This window comes from Calypte anna, chromosome 26 (genome assembly GCF_003957555.1).
Source record: "Calypte anna isolate BGI_N300 chromosome 26, bCalAnn1_v1.p, whole genome shotgun sequence".
Taxonomy (NCBI): domain Eukaryota; kingdom Metazoa; phylum Chordata; class Aves; order Apodiformes; family Trochilidae; genus Calypte; species Calypte anna.
The window spans coordinates 357,121-377,839 of NC_044271.1; the positions used below are offsets into that span (position 1 = coordinate 357,121).

Consider the following 20,719-nt stretch of genomic DNA (forward strand, 5'->3'; position numbering starts at 1 on the left):
CCAGGAGGGAGCTGGGCTGAAGTCATCCCGGCTGGAAACGGGAGGAAATGCAGCCCTGGGAATGCTGCCCAGGGGTTTTCCAGCCTGCCCAGACCCCTCCGGGTGCAGTGCGGGACGTGGCCATGGGGTGGCAAAACAGGGATGGGGATGGAGGGCAGGGGGCTGGGAGGGACCCCAGGGGATGCTCTGGGACCTCAGGGAGCTGAGAAAGGAAAAATCTTCCCCTGGAAAACCAACCCAACCCAACCCAAAGCAAAACCCCTCCAGAAAAGCCCATTTTGGCACTGAGCCCGTTAAAAAAAATTAAAAAAAAAATGAGATAAAGCCAAGAAAACCAGCCCAGAGTGAGGAGCCAGCAGCTGGGGGAGGGAACTGGTTTCAGAGGCTGCTGTTTGCTCCAGGGGACAGGGGATTTTTCTGCTCTTTTGTGATTTGTCATCAGGAAGTTGTTTGCTCCCCTGGGACACGACTCCTGCCTGCTGGGTTTCTGCCAGGAGATAGTGGGGAACCCAGGAGGAAACCTTGGCTTCTCTCCTACCTGAATGGCTGCTAAAAATAGGGCTTAACTCAGCTCCCAGCCAGCCAGGGTATAAAAAAGGCACCTCCCAGGAGAGGCTGAGATCCCTGAGTGCCCGTGGATGTGGAACTGGTCTTGACATCTGTCCAGAAGGGCAGAAATGGAAAGGTAAAGGTCCAAACAACAAATAAAGAATGATGGGGACAATCCGGGGTAGGATGGGGGGGTTGTAGTTTTGCTGTGATTCAACCTGATGGAGTGATGTGTTCTTGGGTGGGTTGTTGGCTTGGCTGAAGGAAATTTGCCTTCTCAATCCCCCCAAAAAGGCCGGGTTGGGCTGGGTGGGTGATGCTTGTACAGGGTGGGCAGATGTGCCAGGTTTGGGTGTTGGGTTCCCCTGTGCTGCTCAGGGGTGGAGAAAAATCTCCTTCACATCTGGTTCCCTGAAAGGGGAAATTGGTTTACAAAGTGGAGCCAGCAGCAGGCACAGCCATGGGGCTTGGGTTTTTCCATAGCAGCATCTTCTGCTTAATTTTAGGGTCCTTTTAGGGTCCTTTTAACCTAAGCCAGTCTGTGATTTTGCTTCTAAATGGGGTGGGAAAAGGGTGATGGAGAAGGCAGGGACCAGGTGCTCCAAGCTCCTGTCACAGCCCCACACTGGGCAGAGTTCATGGAGTGGCTGGGTGCTCAGCCCAAACTGGCACAAAGTGCTGGGTCCTGCACTTTGGCCACAACAACCCCATGGGGAGCTCCAGGCTGGGCACAGAGTGGCAGAAAGGGAGCTGGGAGTCTGGATTGCCAGGAAGCTGAAGAGGAGCCAGCAGTGTGCCCAGGTGGCCAAGAAGGCCAATGGCATCCTGGGCTGGCTCAGGAACAGCGTGGCCAGCAGGTCCAGGGAAGGGATTCTGCCCCTGTACTCAGCTCTGGGGAGGCCACAGCTTGAGTCCTGTGTCCAGTTCTGGGCCCCTCAGCTCAGGAAGGAGATTGAGGTGCTGGAGCAGGTCCAGAGAAGAGCAAGGAGGCTGTGAAGGGATCCAGCAGAATTGCTGTGAGGAAGGGCTGAGGGAGCTGGGGGTGTTGAGGCTGGAGAAGAGGAGGCTCAGGGGAGACCTCATCACTCTCTGCAACTCCCTGAAAGGAGGTTGGAGCCAGGGGGGGGTTGGGCTCTTTTCCCAGGCAACTCTCAGCAAGACAAGAGGGCAGGGTCTCAAGTTGTGCCAGGGGAGGTTTAGGTTGGAGATGAGAAAGAATTTCTTTCTGGAGAGGGTGATCAGGCATTGGAATGGGCTGCCCAGGGAAGTAGTGGATTCTCCGTGTCTGGAGATCTTTCCAAAGAGCCTGGATGTGGCACTGAGTGCCATGGGCTGGGAACCACGGGGGGAGTGGATCAAGGGTTGGACTTGATGAGCTCTGAGCTCCCTTCCAACCCAGCCAATTCTAGGATTCTATGATTCTATATTCCCAAGATCCCATATTTCCCTTGGTCTCTCCAAGGGCTGGAAGCACCTGGACTTGCTGAGAAATCTTTGGGTTTTTTTTTTAATATTTTTTTTTTTTTTTTGGAGGGGGATGGGGGTGTTTTGCTTTTTGTTGGTTTTTTTTTGGGGGGGGCTTTGAGGGATTTATTTCAGCAGCCAATATTTTAGGGATATGAACATTCTGGGCTGTGTGACTGATGGAGGGGATGGTGCCCTCAGCGGGTAGTTTTTCCCTGCAGTGTGGGACCATGTCACAACAGGACCCTGCTCCCTGGATGACAGCCTGGATTGAGCCCTCTGGATGACAGCCAAGCTCTCCAGCTCTCCCTCCCAGTTATTTCCCAGTTTCACTCCCTTTCCCAGCAGTGTCTCCTGCCCATCATAAACCCCTGGGTGAGGAGCACCCAGCTATAAAAGTAGTTACTCATTTACTGGGAACACAACCATTCCCAGACACCCAAACCAATCCTGGGTGCCAAAGTGATTTCCATCACACCCAACTCGACTGCACGGCCTCTTGGGGGAAGCAAAAAGCAGATAAAAACCCTTTTTTTTTGGTTTTCCTCTGCAGCAACGTGCGGGCTCTGCCCAGCGGGACGTCCCGGTGGGATGCGGGGATGCAGACATCAAGCAAGATCCTCTCCCTGGACAGGCAAGGAGCCAAGAAAGTCCTGGAAATCTATGTCAAACGTTCCCTGAGCTGCTGTGAGAGCTCTCTGGGGGCCAGGAGGAAGCATCAGGAAGGAGCCAGAAGGTCAGGGGGAAAGGCAGAGGGGCCACAACGCTCGAAAAGTGATTTCTACAAATATTCCTGTGCCAGAAGCAGCAGGAGGAAGGACAGGGAGGAAGAACCCAAAGCATTGGACCCAGATGAGGGTTTGGATGATGAGAGCAAAGCTCCCCGGAAGGTCCCTAAAGAGAAGAGGAAGCCCAAGAGGAAAAGCTCTAAAAATGATTCCCAACGCAGCTGGTTCAAAAGTTTCTTAAATTTCCTCTTCAAGAAGAGTCCCGAGGAGCAGAAGGAAAACCCAGGGCAAAAAGCAAAGGGAAAAGATGCCAAAGGTCCTCAGAGCTCGGAACCAGATGGGAATAAAAAACCTGGAGTGGACTCAAACACATGCCCAGCCCTGAGCAGAACCCCAAAGAGGAGACCCAGCCTCAAGAAGGTTTTCTCCTTCAAGAAGAATGCAGAGGAGGAGGGGGGAGACCCAACAGCTGGGACCAGGGCCAAGAGACCCAACTGCCTCCCCCTGCACCATGGGCTGGTACCATCCCATCCAGGTGGGACCCCAAACCCCCTAACCCATCCCTAACCCATCCCATTGCCCAACGGGGCCTCTGCTGGGTTTCTTTTAGGAAAGAACTGCTTGGTGGTGCTGGTTCCCAACCCTCAGCATCACTCTCTTGGTTTTTTTTTTCTGGGGTAGCTTTTGGGGACTCAGATCTCAACCTTCTGCCCCAGGAAAGGGTCTCTCAGCAGGTGACCCCAAGCACCATCCCAGGCACAGGTTCTGCCCTCTCTGGCAAGCAAGGGATGTGGTGGTTTAGTTTGAACAGAGATTAAATCTTAAGCTACTCTAGAGACAAGGTTAAGCTGCTTTTGATTTACTGTGGGGAGGGGTCAGGTGGCTGCCATGGCAATCAGAGCCTGGGGGACACCTCTGTCCCCACCCCAGTGGAAAAACTGGCCAGGGGAACTTCTGTGAAGCTTCAGCTCATTTGGGACAAGTTGTAGCCACTTGCTCACCATTCAGAGGGTGCAAACCCCAGTGGTGTGCACCCAGCCAGGGGGGGAATGAGCATCTCGTGGATGCAGCCCCCCCACTGCCTGGGAAAAATAAAATAAATAAAATAAAAAAAAATCCTCACTTCTGAATATGGTTTTTTTATGTTTGTTTCTTTATTTTTTCATTTTGTTTTGGTTTTTTTCCTCCCAGCAGATGAGGAGCAGCCCTACAGTTACTACACACAAGTCTCAGAAGAGATCGAGCTGATGGTGCAGGGCAGGGAGCACCAGGGGAGCAGAGGATTTGGGGAGCAGTCACAGCCACCCAGCCCCAACGGGGTCGGTGAGTGTTGCCCTTGCAAGTGTTCATCACCTGCACCTACAGAAAACACCAAAGTGAGAGATTTGTCCCCATCAGAGCCTGCACAGAACCCCAACTCCACTTCCATCCTGTCCCTGGGGCTTATTATGACCCAAACAGGGACCCCAACCCCATTCCAATCCATTCCCAGGGGTTTACATGACCCAAAGAGCCATGTGAAGGTTTTGAGGGAGATTTTCAGCATCAGGGGTTGATTCTGGGAGAGAGGAATTCAGACAGGAGGTTTTTTTTTTTTATTTCCTGGCTGAGGACACCAAAGGGGTTGGCAAGAGACTGAGTTGGGTTTTGCAGGGATGGAGGTGGATGCATGGTGATGCTCAGGGAATTATTCAGTGGGCTGCACAGTGCTGTCTCCTTAAGTTGTCCAGGTGTGGGGCTTGGAGAAAGGGCTGAGGATAATGTGAGATCTCTCTCTGCAGATGAAGCCATCAGGAGAATCGTTGCCCTGCTCCAGAGTGCAGGAGATGAGCTGGACAGGCAGGTGAGAAGGGAGCTGTGCTGGGTTCCAGGGGTTTTGGGCCCAGCTCTGTAGTGCTGTAAAAACCCCAAACCCCATCCCTGGGGCTGGGAAACAGTAAAATGAAGGCAACAGCACCTTTTAATTCCCTGGCTGGGTCTGCTGGTGGCTCTGTCCTCCCTCAACTCCAACTCTCCCATGAAAGCACCAAGGTGAGGAGGAGTTCCTCACCTGGAATGTGTGTTTTCCCACCCTTCTTCACCAGGTAAAGGAGGATGCACAGCTATGGAAGTTCTTCAGGGACATGTCCTACAGCTCCTTCAAGGACTTGGCTGATGCCTACGTCCAGAGGGAAGTGACAGCCAGCAGGACCAACGCTGACCCCCAGGAGATCCAGTTTGCCTACGCCGTGCATTTCACAGCCCTGGTAGCAGGAATCTGCAACCAGACACTCAACAGGATCATGGGCTTTGGCACCTGCTACCTGGAAGAGTCATTTGCACCCTTGTCCTACAGCAAAATCCTCCAGGTAGGGAGGAGGAGGCCGGGGTTGAGCTCTCAGCACTAAGTTAGAGCAAGTGGTGTAGTTTTAGGGTGATGGGGATGGGGGTGGGTGGGTGGCAGCTGTGCTGGATTGTACTGGGAGGGGGACTGGGTGCTGGGGTTTGCCCTGGGGTGTTTGGGATGCCTTTGCCTTCCTCCAGGGTGAGCAGAGCCCAGGCACAGGGAAGGAGCAGGAATTGCTTTGCTGGGAGATCTCCATCTCCATTTGTTCCCTGCATCTCCAGGGCTGGGAGATGCCCAGCAGTGCCCCACAACCTGGTGGAATTCCTGTTTTCCTCAGGGAGAATTCCCTCCTAGAGCCATCCAGAAGATCAATAGCTCCAGCTCAGTTTGGGATAAGGACCTCATGGATGTTTCCTTCTGTCTCAACAGAACAGAGAAGTGTTCAGCACAGACAACTCTGAGAGCCCAGACTGATGGTGGCTGTGCCCAAGGATGCAGATTTACTGATGGGGGGGACAACACCCCCAGACCTGGATTTGGGGTGATTTTCTGAGCTTGGAAATCTTCTCAGGAGATCCACAGGAGAATGAGATGCTTCACACCCAGCTGGCTGGGGCCAAAGAGCCTCTCAATTTAAACCAACCCCAGGTATCCCCCTGCCTTTCACATTGTGGAAAGGTAGAACCTGGAGGTTGGTTTGTGTTTGTGGATGTGTATTTATTTACCTGCTTTTCTACACCTGTCTCTGAATGTACATTAAATTATTTTGTCAGCCAAGTCTCCACTTCTGGGAAAGGAAAACCCTAAAACTCAACCAAGCAGCAGCCAGCCCTGCCTGATGGGTGATGTGGATGCCTTGTAGACAGAATAAAGTTCTGCTTTGCTACAGCTGCTGTCAGCTTCCAAGCCAGATGAAAAGTGGCCCAGACACAGGGTCCTGGAGGTTTTTACTCTTTATAGCCATTCCCTTTTCCAGCAGAAGGAGATTTATGAACCAAAGCAGCTTGGTCTGACACCAGGAACAGGGTAAAGCTCATCCTGAGTGGTGCAGGAGCTGCCTTGGGGTCTGAGGGGATTTACAGCTGCTGGGGTCTCACCTAAGAAGATGTGAAATGTCAAAGGGATTAAACTAATTACTGGGAATGTGCCCAGATAAGCTTTGCCCAGCTCCCTAAGTAGGGCCAGGGATTAAGGCAGCTCAGGAGCAGGGGATGTTGCCAGTGCTCAGCATGGTGGCACCAGCAGAAGCATCTCCCTTGCCAGGGTTGGACCCAGCCTGGGGTGAAGGGGACAAAGTTTTGGGGCTGGCAGTGTGCAAGAGAGGGGATGAGAGGGAGATCAAGATGCTGATGGTGGCAATAAACCTGTGGGTCCGTGCCAGGCGTGGGGTGACAGCCCCATGGGACACCAGTGACAGCCCGGGGCTGCCCAGCTCCTTCTGTTCTGGAGGTTCTGATCTCTTCAGTCCTGGTAAAAGCTGAAGGAAAAGAAATAGGGGAAGTAGAGCCCTGGAAGGAGGAAGCAGCCTCTTCCCCACACTGATCAACATCCCCTTTGGCTGCAGAGCCTTTAGGGAAATGTTTGACTGAGAGGCAGAGGTTGAATCCCCAGCAGCCCAAAGCCCCATCTAATTTATCCTGGGCTAATCAGGACCAGGACAAACATCCAATCCCACTCCTGGCTCCTGCCTGGCCATGCCAGCACCAAGCACAGCACCAGCACTGGGTTTGCAGGAACCAACCTTTGAGTGCAGCAGAAACCCAAAGTGCTTTCTCCTGTTTGCAAACTGCCAAGATGTTCCTGGCATCTCCCAGAAAACTGTGGGATCTCAATCCCAGGGCTGTGACCAGTGCAGGGCAAGCTGGGGACATGGTGGAGACTTGGGGAAGGATCCCACAATGTCCCTGTTTGCTCACACAGAGCCAGGTGTGGGTTGGGATTTCCATGGAGCAGAAGAAGGTTTTGTCTCCTCCTGACTTCCCATGGGACATCCCTGTCTTCCCTCAGGATGTGGGATACACCTGCCAGGCAAAACACTACTGAGAAAAACAACTTCCCCATCTCCTTCTCCTGAGGTTTTCCCAGTGCCATGGTTGAACTGAACTGAACATCCTCCTCCTGTGGTCTCTGGACCTTTCCCACCCATTGGGGCTGTGGAAACCAGGAGCCAAACCAGCAGGAGCCCAGAGAACCCAACCCCAAGCAGGGATGTGGATTCCTGAGGATGGGAGCAGCACCCCAGGGCTGTTGGCTCTCAGGCTCCTTCTTCTGAGCCTCTCTGGCATCTTGCCTTCAGCTCTTGGTTACAAAATTGACACCCTGAGCACCCGTGGCCATTGAGGACATTAAGAAGGTATTAAAGTGTGGCACATTATTGCTCCCAGGGTTTTGATCCCTTTCCAACTCTTGGTATTACCTTCCTCCATCCCCAGCTGCCCTGCTGGGCCTTCAAGCAGCTCAGGCAAACAATCTCCTTGTCTGAAAATCCCTGGGATCACAGACACCAACCATCTGGGCATCCAGAGCATCTAGCTTGGGGGGATGTTCTCCTCAAAGCATCTCAGGCTGCTCCTGGGACCTCCAAACCCACCAGTCCTCACTAATCCTCCTTTGCCCAGTGGCAATTAATGCAAAATTTGCTGCTGCTAAGAGGATGATGACAAGGTTTGATCTCATGGAAGTGTGGCACCAGGCCAGGGAGGATGCTGTCCCCTCCTCTGCTGTCCCCAAGCCCTGGTGTTAGCAGAGGGTCAGGGGACAGGGCAGATTCTTCATCCCTCTCCCCATCCCCTCATAATTCATTGCAAGAAGATTTGTAGGAAATGCTCTGATGTCCCTCTTCACCCTCCCAGCTGGTAGAACCCTAAGGTGGTGTCCAAAGCTCCTCTTTGGCTTTGAGGAGCCCAAAAGGAGCCCAGGGGGTCTTAGCATGACCCTCACAGGGCTGAGCTATCAGTTTTGGGGGGTAGGGACCTGCCCTGTGCCCTTCCCTCCAGGACTACTCATTTGTCTCCTTGCAGGCTTCTTCATGGCCACTGCATGGTCCAGGAAACATAAAATCCCATTTAATATGTTGCTTCATGGTAGCTACAAGGGAAGAAATTCTGAGAAGATGCCCAAAGGAGAGGCTGGGGGGCAACATCTGGCTCAGCTTGGTCTGGGTTTACAGTCCAGATGTGCTCCTGGATCACCCCATTTTTATCAAGCCCAGTTCTTGAGGATAAACCTGATCTCCTGCTGTGCTCTGGAGGGAGGAACATGTTCCCACAGGTCCCATGGGATCTCTGACACCTTTCCTAAAGATTAGCAGCTGGGGCTGGGCTCAGGTGAGGAGATGGAAGTGCTGAGTGAAGCAGGAGCATCCCACACCTCTTCCAAGCCTCTCACATCCCCTGGGGGCCTGATGCCTATGGAAGAAAACATGGACACCATTTCTTCCAGCAGGCAAAGACTCCTCTGCTTCCATCTCACTGGCACGTTTGCATCAGGATCAGTGAGAGATGAAACTTTTTGCCCTTCTCCTACCTGCAGCTCTTTGCCAGAGCAGGAGAAAAGGGCTTTAAAACCAGGAATTTGCTTCCTCAAGGGCTGGAGGAGATGGTGGCATCAATCCTGAAGATCCGAGCTCAGATACCAGCAGGAGGTTGGGAGGTGGGAGACTCCCCCAGAGAGGGGATAATGTAAAAACAACAGCAAATACTGGAAAAGCAAGGAAGGACACAACCCAGTCCTGCAAGGCTGTGCCTGCACATCAGGACCTGGTCACACAGAGATGTCCCCATCCAAGGAGCTGTGGAACATCCCCAAACTGAGAACTTGTTCCTCCTGGTCCTTCCTCCAGGCAGCAGCCACCAAGGGCAGCCCCAGCCCAAAGGGAATTTCTCTGCAAAAGCTTCACCCCAGGGACACTTTTGGAGGTTTGGGGTCTCTGAGCTCTGCTCTCACACAGGACACAGCTCCTGGGGTGGCTGGAGAACCACTGATAAATGGATGAAGGATGGGGGTGAAACAGCAGTGGTAAGGATGGATCAGGATGTTGGAAGCATCCTCTGGTCTCTTGTGCTGTCCTGCTCAGGCTGATGGGAACACAGGGACCAGGAGCTCTCTCCTTCCTTCAGCCTGTGCCCAGGTTATGTGTGTAAATACAACCCTGAGTGTAACATATGGAATCTTCATTGTATCCCCTCCATCTAGGAGTATTTGGACAACAGAAGCAACCCACTATTTAGTAATATTTAATAAATACATCTGTTTAAAATGGCAATCTCCATTCTGCGAGTTGGCAGCAGCATTAGGTGATTAAAGCTGAGAAGAGGACAGAAATCTACTGAATTCCTGCCTGTCTTTCAGCTCTCCCCAGCCAAAGAAGACAGCCCAAAGGCAGTTTGGTTTTTTTGTTCAGTAACCCCAGCTCTGAGGAACATGATGTTCCCTGCAGACATCCTTCTGAGAAAGAGAAAAGCAAACTCAGCTCCTTCTTTCCCCCCACGCAAAGGATATCCCAGATTCAGGCAAGGACAAAACCCTTCGAATCAGGAGCAAATAAAAAGGATTTCCAAACCTGCCCCAGTGTAACGCCCTGCATCCACCCCTTGTGTAACACCCTCTGACTTTAAGTGCCTTATACAAGTCTTTACTCACTCACTCCTCAGCTCTGCCTAAGCTGGGACTGATGGGGAATCCTACTTAGGAAAACACCCTGGATGAAGAAAACCCAAAGCAAAGAGGGAATTTTCCATGGATTTTTCCATGGATGGGCACAGCAAGGCAGGGAGCATCTCCTAAAGGGCTCCTGGAGGACTTGGTATAAAAGGGGGAACCTTGATTCAGCCCTGAGCGTCGGAGCTGGTGGAGGTTGAGGATTACCAGAGCTCTTTTGATCACAGGAAAAATTCTGTTTTTAGCACAGGCAGTAATTAAAATAGCTCGTGAATCTTTCTTTCCACCTCGGGGAGCTCTCATAAAAAAAAGGAGGGAGAAAATCCATCTTCTGGGCTCCTCGGCAGCCACGGATGATCCTGGAGGAAGCAGAAGAGCCCTTGAGGTTCAGCTGGTGACAAAGGACAAGAGGAGACATCGAGCCCAATCCACCTCTCGGATCCCGGGATGGCTGAGGAGGATCCCCGGGGTTCCAGCACCCGTTTCTCCCTCTCCTTTTCAGGCAGTGGCTTTCTTGCCCTCTACCAGGTCGGGGTGGTGCAGTCTCTCCTGGAGTTGGCTCCTGAGCTCCTCAAATCTGCCTGCAAGGTCTATGGCTCCTCCGCTGGTTCCCTCATCGCCGCCGCCGTGGTGTGTGGCATCAACATTGGTAAGGCAAAGACTGGCCAATATTCCATGGAATCACGGGTTGGGTTGGGTTGGGTTGGAAGGGACCTTAAAGCACCCCCAGTGCCACCCCTGACATGGGCAGGGACACCTCCCACCAGCTCAGGGTGCTCCAAGCCCCATCCAACCTTCAGCACTGGGATGGGGAATTTGTTTGCTGGAGATTTTTGGATTTCAACATAGAAATAGAGGAGTTGGTGCCTTCAGGAAGCAAAGTGGGGATGTGATGGGTTTCACTCGTATTGCTAACAAGGTATGAAATAAAATCTGCAGCTGTTGCCACCTTTGGCAGCCATTCTAGAAGAATTTTGGGTTGTGTAAGCTGAAGAATCTGGTTATTGCTGTCTGATTGTTGACTCAGATGGTCAGGCAGATAACTGGAGGGGTAAATCTGGTCATACCTGTATTTTACTGGCCCATTTTCCTGCTTCTGCTGTAAGAGCAGATCTTTTCTGCTATAAAACCTAAGGAGTGGGGAGATGTTTCCCAAAGAGTCTGTGTGGCTGCTGAGGGGGGATGTGCTCATGCCAAGCCCTGTGGAGCAGGTCCCTTGGCACCCTGAGCTATGGAAGAGACATGAATACCAGTTCTGGGTCCCTCAGCTCAGGAAGGAGATTGAGGTGCTGGAGCAGGTCCAGAGAAGAGCAAGGAGGCTGTGAAGGGATCCAGCAGAATTGCTGTGAGGAAGGGCTGAGGGAGCTGGGGGTGTTGAGGCTGGAGAAGAGGAGGCTCAGGGGAGACCTCATCACTCTCTCCAACTCCCTGAAAGGAGGTTGGAGCCGGGAGGGGTTGGGCTCTTTTCCCAGGCAACTCTCAGCAAGACAAGAGGGCAGGGTCTCAAGTTGTGCCAGGGGAGGTTTAGGTTGGAGATGAGAAAGAATTTCTTTCTGGAGAGGGTGATCAGGCATTGGAATGGGCTGCCCAGGGAAGGAGTGGATTCTCCGTGTCTGGAGATCTTTCCAAAGAGCCTGGATGTGGCACTGAGTGCCATGGGCTGGGAACCACGGGGGGAGTGGATCAAGGGTTGGACTTGATGAGCTCTGAGCTCCCTTCCAACCCAGCCAATTCCATGATTCTATGAATGGCAGTCACAAATACCTCCAGATTTTACCATGAACCTCTTTAGCCAATGTGGAAACAGGGAACACCAGGATCACAGCATGGTGGGGGGTGGAAGGGACCTCTGGAGCTCATCCTGTCCAACTCCTCTGCTGATGCAGGCTCAGGTTGCACAGCATCACATCCAGGAGGGGTTTGGGATGTCTTGAGAAAAGGAAACTCCACCACCTCTCTGGGCAGGCTGTACCAGTGCTCTGTCATCCTCCAAGTAATCATCTCCATGTAGAATTAATTTGGAGTGGTTAACCCACCTTTAATAATCACATCCTCCCATATTTCCAATTAGTCTCTACGTGTAAACAAGTGTACCCAAGGCTTAAGTCCTCCAAGGGTGATCTAAGCCCTGCTTTGAGCAATTGGGACATTTGGGAGGAGTGGCAGCTTTAGGGTCCAAAGGATGACAGAGGAAGCAGGGAGGAAAGACACAGCTCTGAAACCTCTGGTGGATGCTAAAACTGCTCTGCTGGAGCTCAAAAATCATCCAAAACTTTGTCAGATATATTTAGATACAGCAGAAAGGAAAGTATCTGCTCACATGGGGATGAACTCCTCTACAAGTCAATAAGGGCTCCCAAATTTTCCTTTCTGATTCCTTTTGCTGGTGTAACCAGATGGAGCTGGGGCTGCCCAGCAGGTATGGATCATCCTGGGCACCAGGTATGGATCACCCTGGGACCCAGGTATGGATCACTCTGGGGACCCAGGTATGGATCATCCTGGGACCAAGGTATGGATCACCCTGGGCACCAGGTATGGATCGCTCTGGGGACCATGTATGGATCACTCTGGGACCCAGGTGTGGATCACCCTGGGCACCAGGTATGGATCACCCTGGGACCCAGGTATGGATCACCCTGGGGACCCAGGTATGGATCACCCTGGGCACCAGGTATGGATCACCCTGGGGACCCAGGTATGGATCAACCTGGGCATCAGGTATGGATCACCTTGGGCACCAGGTATGAATCACCCTGCTTCCCCAGGTATGGATCACCCTGGGCACCAGGTATGGATCATCCTGGGCAGCAGGTATGGATCACCCTGGGAACCACTGCTGGCCAGGGGGGCTTCCCCCCTGCTTCCCCAGGGATGGGCTCAGCACCCACTCAGAGCTGCTGGGATGATCTGGTGCCCAAAAATATCTTTGCCAAAATATCTTTGCCAAGACCTTTTGGGTAGTGATGCCTCTGGTCATCACTGATAAAGAATGAATAAAGAATAAAGATAAAGAATGTGGCACAAAGCCTGACAAATTCACACTGGGGAAGAGGAGGCAAAATGAGGGTTAAATTGGGGTGTCCCATGGGGGGGTTGTGTTTGGTGTTCCCAGCCCCCTTCACAACCTCCCAGCCAGGTTGTCCCCTGCCACATGTCACCTCCTGAGCACATGCTTGTCACCAGCAGCCCTGGCATTGCATCCAGGGTCACCCCTCCCTCACCCTGAGCCCAAACCCAGCCCAGAGCCAAAGTCCTCAAAGCTTGGGGCAGCTCTCACCTCCTTGAGGACACTTTTCCCATGTTTTCCCCCATTTTCAGAGCACAGCCAATGCCTGGTGAATCCATTGCCTGCCTGGGGTGTCTCTGGTCCTCTGGCATCCCTGAGGTCCCTGTGTGACCCCACCTGAGCATTAACCACCCCAACACATGGCCTGATCATCCGCTCAATCATTTATAACCCCTCCTAATACCTGTCCTGCTCCAGTTGCCTTCAGGACACCCCATTTAATCCATCATCCTGTGCTTTTAAGGACAGTCCAGAAAACTTTGTGCCAACAAAACCAAGGCAACTCCATGGCCTGGGGCCAGTGCAAGATCCTGGGCAGCCCACTCAGGTTCAAGTTTAGCTCTTTGCAGCCTTTTGCTGCCAGATTTTAAGCACCCAAGGAAGGCTGTTCCCCCAGCTGAGTTCCCCATTTTAGCAAAGGCACCAAACCCCCTCCCTGGGCTCAGGCTGAGCACAGAGTTTGCTGCCCCCCTTTTGCCCCCCTCCTCATCACTCTTCAGCCTCTGAAACCTGCGTTCTCCTGAGCCCTTGGCCAAGGCTCTGCAGTTTTGCTCCTTTTATCCCAGTTTCTGGATGTGTAGTGAAAGTTCAGTGGCTGGGAGGTCACTGGGGGAGCTCCCATGGAAGGGGGGTCCCAGCATGGTGCACCCAAGGTGCTGGGCAGAGGAGGTGGGGGCTGCTCCTCATCCTCACCCTCACCCTCATCCTCATCATCCCAGCTCCCCCAGGAGGCTTGGGGCTGCCCAGCTGGGAATCAGAGCTGGAAGGCAGGGATGTGCTGGGCAAGTCCCATTGGCCCCAGTGTCTGCTCCTCTTCTGCCTCCCCAGAGCCTTTAGAATCATAGAATTGAATCATGGAATTGCTCAGGCTGGAAAAGGCCTTCAGGATCATCTGAGTCCAACGTCATCCTAACCCTATTACCCTATTCCTGATGTCCCACCACTAAACCATGTCCTCAGGCACCACATCCAGGGGATTTTTAAACACATTCAGGGATGGAGATTCAACCACCTCCCTGAGGAGCCTGTGCCAGTGCTTAACCACCCTTTCTGTAAAGAAGTTTCTCCTGAAACTTTCCTAATCCCTGGCCATGCACATTGGGACTTCACCACTGGGGTCACACTCTGAGGACACCCTGGGGTTCATCTCCCCCTGTCCAGCCCCAGCAAGCAGCATCCTGGGCTCATGAAGAGGCCTGGAAGAGTCTTTCTTTGTGAGGAACATTAAAAATGGGATTTAAAATATAACTCCTTGGGCAGCAGGGACATTGACTTTCTCTCTCTCTCTTTCTCCCCTCCCCTCTGTGCCAGATGACCTGAAGGAATTCTTCTTTGCTATTGCAACTGATGTCAAGAAAACCATCCTGGGCCCTCTGTCTCCCAAGTGCAGCTTGCTGGCCAGCATCAGGACTGTTCTGCAGAGGATGCTGCCAGAGGACTCCTACCAGCTGGCTTCAGGAAGGCTCCACATCTCACTGACACGGGTGGTGGATGGCCAGAATGTCATGGCCTCTGAGTTCAGCTCAAAAGAGGAACTCATTCAGGTAAAAGGAGCTTCCTCTGATCTTTACCACTTCCTTAGGGTGGAGGTTCCTAGGTGGATGACTTTAACTGTGCTGTTTTCAACACAGGATGGATGGGGACAGTGTCAGGAAGCTCTGCCAGAGCCATGGTACCTCCATGTGAGCTCCATGAGGCTCAGAGGGAGGAATTTGTTAGGTCTGCAGTCAGGCAGGAGCAAATCATCATTAAAAAGCTGAAAGTTTGTTGCCAGACAACCCTAAACAGAGAGAGGGTAAAACCCTAAACAGAGCTGCCCATGAGACCCTGGGCTTTACTGGGAGACAGTGAAGGATGGCAAAGTCCATGGAGACATTGGAGCTCACCCGAGGTCATCCAGGGAGCCTGGGATGCTCATTCCCAGCTGATGAGACTGGGAGAAAGTGGCTGCAATGGCTCAGTAGTGGTGAATGAATATGCCCAGAGAGGACGTCTGGGTTTTGCCCCTTGATGTTTTCCCCTTCTTGAAACCTTTCTGCTCCATACAGCTGAGTGCAAAGTCCAGGTGGTACCAACAGCCTGGCACAGATGATTTGTCAAGCCTGAATTTGCAAGCACTGAGTAAACAGGTTTTTCCCAGGAGAACTTTGACAGGAATTCTTACTTCTGCCATCCCTCTCCTCCCACAGGCTCTCCTCTGCAGCTGCTTTCTTCCTATCTACTGTGGCTTCATCCCTCCATCCTACAGAGGTGTGGTGAGTGATATTCCCAATAAAACACTTGCTCCCAGCAGTATCACCTGGGGTTTGAACTTCACATTCCCTTGAGCAGAGAGAAGTAAATCTGTCCAGGCTTTTTCTTGGGTTAAGGGAGGATGAGAAAGCTTTTAGTTTGTTCTTCATCCCATGGCCATCCAGAGCCCTCTCCTGCTGTGTCTCTGGGCAGGCTCTGCATGCCTGGGTGTTGCCTTGCAGGGCTTCAAAGGGGGATGAAAAGATCCCCACACTTGGGACCCTGAGACACAAACCCTGGGCAGGCTCTGTCTGCCTCCAACACCTCGGGTGCAGACCTGGATGGCCCAAGTATCAAAAGTTTTGGGAAGATCCTGACCCATGTGCATCCTTGTACTCTGTAAAATGCAGGGGTGAAGATAAAAATAAAACAAAAGGGTTGGTTTGTTGCTAAGCCTCAGGGAAGGAGGAGCAGAGCAGCATGGTGGTGGAGCCTGTGCAGATCATAGAATCCTAGAATTGGCTGGGTTGGAAGGGACCTCAGAGCTCATCAAGTCCAACCCTTGATCCACTCCCCCCGTGGTTCCCAGCCCATGGCACTCAGTGCCACATCCAGGCTCTTTGGAAAGATCTCCAGACACGGAGAATCCACTACTTCCCTGGGCAGCCCATTCCAATGCCTGATCACCCTCTCCAGAAAGAAATTCTTTCTCATCTCCAACCTAAACCTCCCCTGGCACAACTTGAGACCCTGCCCTCTTGTCTTGCTGAGAGTTGCCTGGGAAAAGAGCCCAACCCCCCCCTGGCTCCAACCTCCTTTCAGGGAGTTGCAGAGAGTGATGAGGTCTCCCCTGAGCCTCCTCTTCTTTAGGCTGAACACCCCCAGCTCCCTCAGCCTCTCCTCATAGGGTCTGTATGGATCATGGAGCAGCCTGGCCATGGCTGTGTCAAAGCCCACAAAGCCATGGAACCAGATTTGCAGCTGGGATAGAGGAAGGATCTGTCCTTGACTCCTGTTGCTCTGCTCTGGTTGAGCCTATTTAGTCCTCAGGTGTCTGTCCTGGGCTCTCAGGTTGGATCTCCAGGCTCCTTGGACTGCAGAGTTTGGCCACCAAGTGCATAAAGCTTGGAGGACACAGAGCCTGGCAGTGCTGCTGCACGAAGCTGCTCTGTGCTCTTATTTCCCAAACACTTCATCCCATCAGCTGCAGCCCTTGCAACCTCAAACCCCCCCGAGGCAGGTGGCAAATTCAGATTTCTTTTGGAATCCAGAAAACGACATTTTCCTTGCCCAGTGAGTAACCCTGATGGGATCTGCAGGCAGTAATTACACGTGGGAGCTCTGCTGCTGGAATCCAAGACCTGAGATTTATCCAGCCCTATAAATCCAGTGACGTTTGAATTGGCTGCCGGGTGCCCAGACTGCTTCACAAAGCGTCACAAATTAAAATAATTATATTCCTATTTTAATAACTGCTGCGGATGGCAGCACCTGGTGCAGGAGCTGGCTGGGTGCCACAAGCAGGGCAGCAGAAGGAGCTGCCAAGAGCCAGGATCCTGAGATCCTGAGGAAGGAGTGGGCAGAGGCTCTGTCGCAAGCGAGACGCGCGGGCGAGCCGGGACCGGCAGCAGACGGCACCTCCGAGGCTTTTGGCTTTGCTGGGGCTGCCACAGCCACCCCCAGAGCAAACCCTTCCTCTGTTCTTCCCCCCAGAGGTACGTGGATGGAGGATTCACTGGCCTGCAGCCCGTTTCCAGCTTGGAGGAAGCTGTGATCACCGTGTCCCCGTTCACCGGCGAGCTCGATATCTGCCCCAGGGATTGTCCCGCGATCTTCTTCTGTTTCCAGATCTTCAATGGCAGCATCCAGATCTCCATAGAGAACCTCTGCAGGATTAGCTATGCTCTCTTTCCACCCAGCACCATGGTAAGCCCAGCAGCTCTTCTTCCCAGCTTTGTTTTGCTTAAAACTTGCCTTCCAAGCTCTAAGGCTCAGCTCATCCTTCATCGTCCATTAACCAGATCTGAAGGGGAGTTGTGCAGTGTGGTTTTTTGGGTGGACACTACTGATGGGATCCACACTGGTTTGACAACCTGCAAAGCAGCAGCCTGTTGCTTGCTGCCTTCCCAAACCCATCCCAACCCTTCAAACAACCTCAGATAGATCCTGCCCGTGTCTTTAATGACCTCGAGCGCTTCTCCTTGCAGGTCCTGAACGACATTTTAAGCCAAGGCTACCAGGACACTGCCCTTTTCCTCTACAGGAACAGTAAGTGTCACCACAGGCCCTGATAAACAGCCAAGAAAGGTGACCCAGAGCCACCAGCCCTTTCCTCCATGTCTCACAGATGCTTTTGGCTTCAACTACTTTGATGGCAATTTCCGCTTCGCCAGCATGTGCGGGAAGAACGACTCCAGCCCGGGCAAGAGGACGTTCACTGGGCTGTACAAGAAGGTGCCACAGTGCCTGGCTCCTTGCTTCCTGCCAGGTAAAGGATTTGGGGTATTGATCTTGGGGTTTTGGGTCTTGCCGGGGCCACCAAAGGTTGCTGCAGCCTTTGAGAGGGGTAGGGTTATATTTAAGACATTTCTGAGTTATTTAATTATTATTATTAAATTTTATTAAATCTTGTTATAAAATATTATTTATTATTAAATATTAACTATATCTAGATTATTAAATGTTATTTCTTAATAAATAGGATTAAATAGTATTTTATTAAATTATTAAATTATTAAATTATTATTAAATATTTCTCGATCTGCAGCAACCGTTTGCAAAGAGGATTTGTTAGAGCAGGCTGGATTCTGGCTTCAGTACCTTCAGGCTGAGCTGCAGTAGGAGATGCTGGGCAAGAGGAACTATTGCATTTGTTGGGTTATTTCTAATTCCTGCTCTTTACTGACTTCTCTGTTGTCACCTCTGGGTGCAGGATTGGCTCTGTGGAGGAAGGAGCAGCTGGCTGGACTGCAAGATCCACTGTCAAGATTCCTGTTGCAACCCTACAGGCTGCCAGCTTTCCTCAGGAAGGGGTAAGAACATCCTGACAGAGGCATCAAACTGAGTCACAGAATCATTTGGGTTGGAAAAGAACTTTAAGACCATTAAGCCCAACCCTTCCCCCAGCACTGACCCCTGTCCCTCAGCCCCACATCTCCAAGGCTTTGAATTCCCTCCAGGAATGATGCTTCCCCCCTCCTTTGGGTAGCCTGGTCCAATGTTCGACAGCCTTAGGGGGACAAAATTGTTCCTCATATCCAATCCAGAGTACAAGACCAGCACGAGGCACTCAGACATCCCCCCCAAAACCCAGCCCTGGGGTGTCACAGGGCTGCAGCACCCTTCTGATGGTTCTGATTCCCATTTCTCCATGGATAACACATGGGACAGTGCCTGGGGCAGCCCGGGCTGATGGCAGCTCCCTCCTTTTCTATGGACCAGGACAAGCTGATGCACAACTACTGCATCTACTGGGTTAGGAACTGGCTGGAACGGGCCCAGAGAGTGGTGCTGAACGGGGCTGCATCGAAATGGCGGCTGTGGTGTCCAAAATGGCGGCTGTGGTGTCCCCCAGGGATCAGTGCTGGGCCCAGTGCTGTTCAAGATCTTTATTGATGATTTAGATGAGGGGATTGAGTCCATCATCAGCAAATTGCAGATGACACCAAGCTGGGGGGAGTGTGGATCAGCTGGAAGGCAGGAGGGCTCTGCAGAGGGACCTGGACAGACTGGAGAGTTGGGATGATCCCAAGGGGATGAGGTTCAACATTCCAAGTGCCGGGTCCTGCACTTTGGCCACAACAACCCCATGGGGAGCTCCAGGCTGGGCACAGAGTGGCAGAAAGGGAGCTGGGAGTCTGGATTGCCAGGAAGCTGAAGAGGAGCCAGCAGTGTGCCCAGGTGGCCAAGAAGGCCAATGGCATCCTGGGCTGGCTCAGGAACAGCGTGGCCAGCAGGTCCAGGGAAGGGATTCTGCCCCTGTGCTCAGCTCTGGGGAGGCCACAGCTTGAGTCCTGTGTCCAGTTCTGGGCCCCTCAGCCCCTCAGGAAGGAGCTTGAGGTGCTGGAGCAGGTCCAGAGAAGAGCAAGGAGGCTGTGAAGGGATCCAGCAGAATTGCTGTGAGGAAGGGCTGAGGGAGCTGGGGGTGTTGAGGCTGGAGAAGAGGAGGCTCAGGGGAGACCTCATCACTCTCTCCAACTCCCTGAAATGGTCATGAAAATGAATATTACAGTGTGCATTTACCCTACTAACACCTTCCCTGCTTTTCTGTCTTCACCAGTCATGAAAAAATCTGTCTATTTACTTCCTGCAGGCTGAAGAAGCTGTGGGGGCTGCTGGAAGACATCAGCTCCCTGGCAAAACAGTTCCAGAAAGGCCTCCAAACCATGGTGCCTGCTTTGCTGAAGAGAGCCATGGCCAGGAGGTGAAGAGCTCAGGGGATGCAACCAGGGTGCAGAGCAGGGAAACCTCACCCACGGGTCTCTGATGCTGAGTGTGACTAAAAAGTCCAAATCTGGGATTCCCCACAATAAAAAGTAGTCATTTCTGTCCCTGTAATTTATTTAGAGCCACCTAAAGGAAGCTTTGAACTGGCTTAATGCTGCTTCACTATGGCAACAAGCTCTTTCCAAAGGGCTGGGCTCTGTCCCAGGCGATCAGGCACATCCCCCAAACCCTGAGAAGTGTTTTGGCATTAAACTGCCAAGGATTCAAGGTATTTACCATCCCACAGCTGGCTTTTCAGCCATACCTCCCCCTAAAGCCTGTTTGCAAGTTACTTCACATGCAGCTGGTGAAGACTTGCACAGAATGAGTTCCTGCTGCAGGAGCTCCTCAGTTCCTCAGCCAAGAAAACATCCTTCAGGATTTATGTCCCTGGAGCCACTTGTCCCTGTGGGGTCATCAACCCTGACTCAACTCCCAGCTTCTCTCCTTTAATGCAGATTACAGGGCAGGCATTTTCCAGGAAATGTCCTATTTCAATTCTATGATTCTATGATCCATCAAAACCTGCTCCTCTCTCCCCATCCATCCTGGATAAATTTCCATCTCTCAACCCCTGCACCCAAAGCTGGGCCACTCAAACCCAGCTCAGCCACTGGGACTGTGTTCCTGCTGCAGATCCCAGGGGAGAGGGTGTGGGGACACCCCAGCTCCCCACACACAACCACAGCCCTTCAGCCCACCCTTTCCTTTAGCTCATGCTTTGATTCCCAGGCAGTCATCCCCATTTCAGCCCTCTACCAGGGCCCTGGTCCCTCTAGCAAGCACCACCACCTCCTGGCAGGACAGAGCCATTTCAGACATCCTCAGGCACTCCCATCAGTCCTCCTCAACCAGAATTAAAATCCCTCAAAGAAAATCCTCATATAGGAATTGGATCACCCAAATGCACTGAACTTACCTGCAAAACTCAGCCACAGACAGAAGCACAGTTTGAACATGGAGCTTAGAATTAAAAAAGTTAGTAAA

At 52.3% G+C, this 20,719-nt stretch overlaps 2 protein-coding genes across 3 annotated transcripts; both read left to right on the top strand.

The window, feature by feature from the left end:
- Positions 1–619: 619 nt before the first annotated feature.
- On the top strand, positions 620–5,668 carry LOC103533682 (apoptosis facilitator Bcl-2-like protein 14). 2 transcript variants are annotated; one of them, XM_030465570.1, is made up of 6 exons: positions 620–685; positions 2,567–3,276; positions 3,933–4,064; positions 4,523–4,584; positions 4,826–5,089; positions 5,497–5,668. In XM_030465570.1, exons 1-6 carry the CDS (start codon positions 678–680, stop codon positions 5,539–5,541), a joined length of 1,221 nt encoding a protein of 406 aa, XP_030321430.1. In that variant the 5' UTR covers positions 620–677; the 3' UTR covers positions 5,542–5,668. The 2 variants fall into 2 exon arrangements, with proteins under 2 accessions (XP_030321430.1, XP_030321431.1); XM_030465571.1 differs by having other exon boundaries at positions 3,936–4,064.
- Positions 5,669–9,903: 4,235 nt separating this feature from the next.
- On the top strand, positions 9,904–19,778 carry PNPLA1 (patatin like phospholipase domain containing 1). Its single transcript, XM_008499574.2, has 8 exons — positions 9,904–10,375; positions 14,327–14,559; positions 15,205–15,270; positions 16,961–17,173; positions 17,455–17,515; positions 17,595–17,735; positions 18,180–18,279; positions 19,560–19,778. Exons 1-8 carry the CDS (start codon positions 10,174–10,176, stop codon positions 19,672–19,674), a joined length of 1,131 nt encoding a protein of 376 aa, XP_008497796.1. The 5' UTR covers positions 9,904–10,173; the 3' UTR covers positions 19,675–19,778.
- Positions 19,779–20,719: the final 941 nt, after the last annotated feature.

Excerpts from the sequence above, each read along its gene's own strand:
- LOC103533682 (XM_030465570.1), top strand. Across the intron at positions 4,585-4,825 it reads GAGATGAGCTGGACAGGCAG|GTAAAGGAGGATGCACAGCT; the intron begins GTGAGAAGGGAG and ends CTTCTTCACCAG. Across the intron at positions 5,090-5,496 it reads CCTACAGCAAAATCCTCCAG|AACAGAGAAGTGTTCAGCAC; the intron begins GTAGGGAGGAGG and ends CTGTCTCAACAG.
- PNPLA1 (XM_008499574.2), top strand. The coding sequence starts at position 10,174 with ATGGCTGAGGAGGATCCCCGGGGTTCCAGCACCCGTTTCTCCCTCTCC. Across the intron at positions 17,174-17,454 it reads TCTTTCCACCCAGCACCATG|GTCCTGAACGACATTTTAAG; the intron begins GTAAGCCCAGCA and ends TTCTCCTTGCAG. Across the intron at positions 17,516-17,594 it reads CCTTTTCCTCTACAGGAACA|ATGCTTTTGGCTTCAACTAC; the intron begins GTAAGTGTCACC and ends CATGTCTCACAG.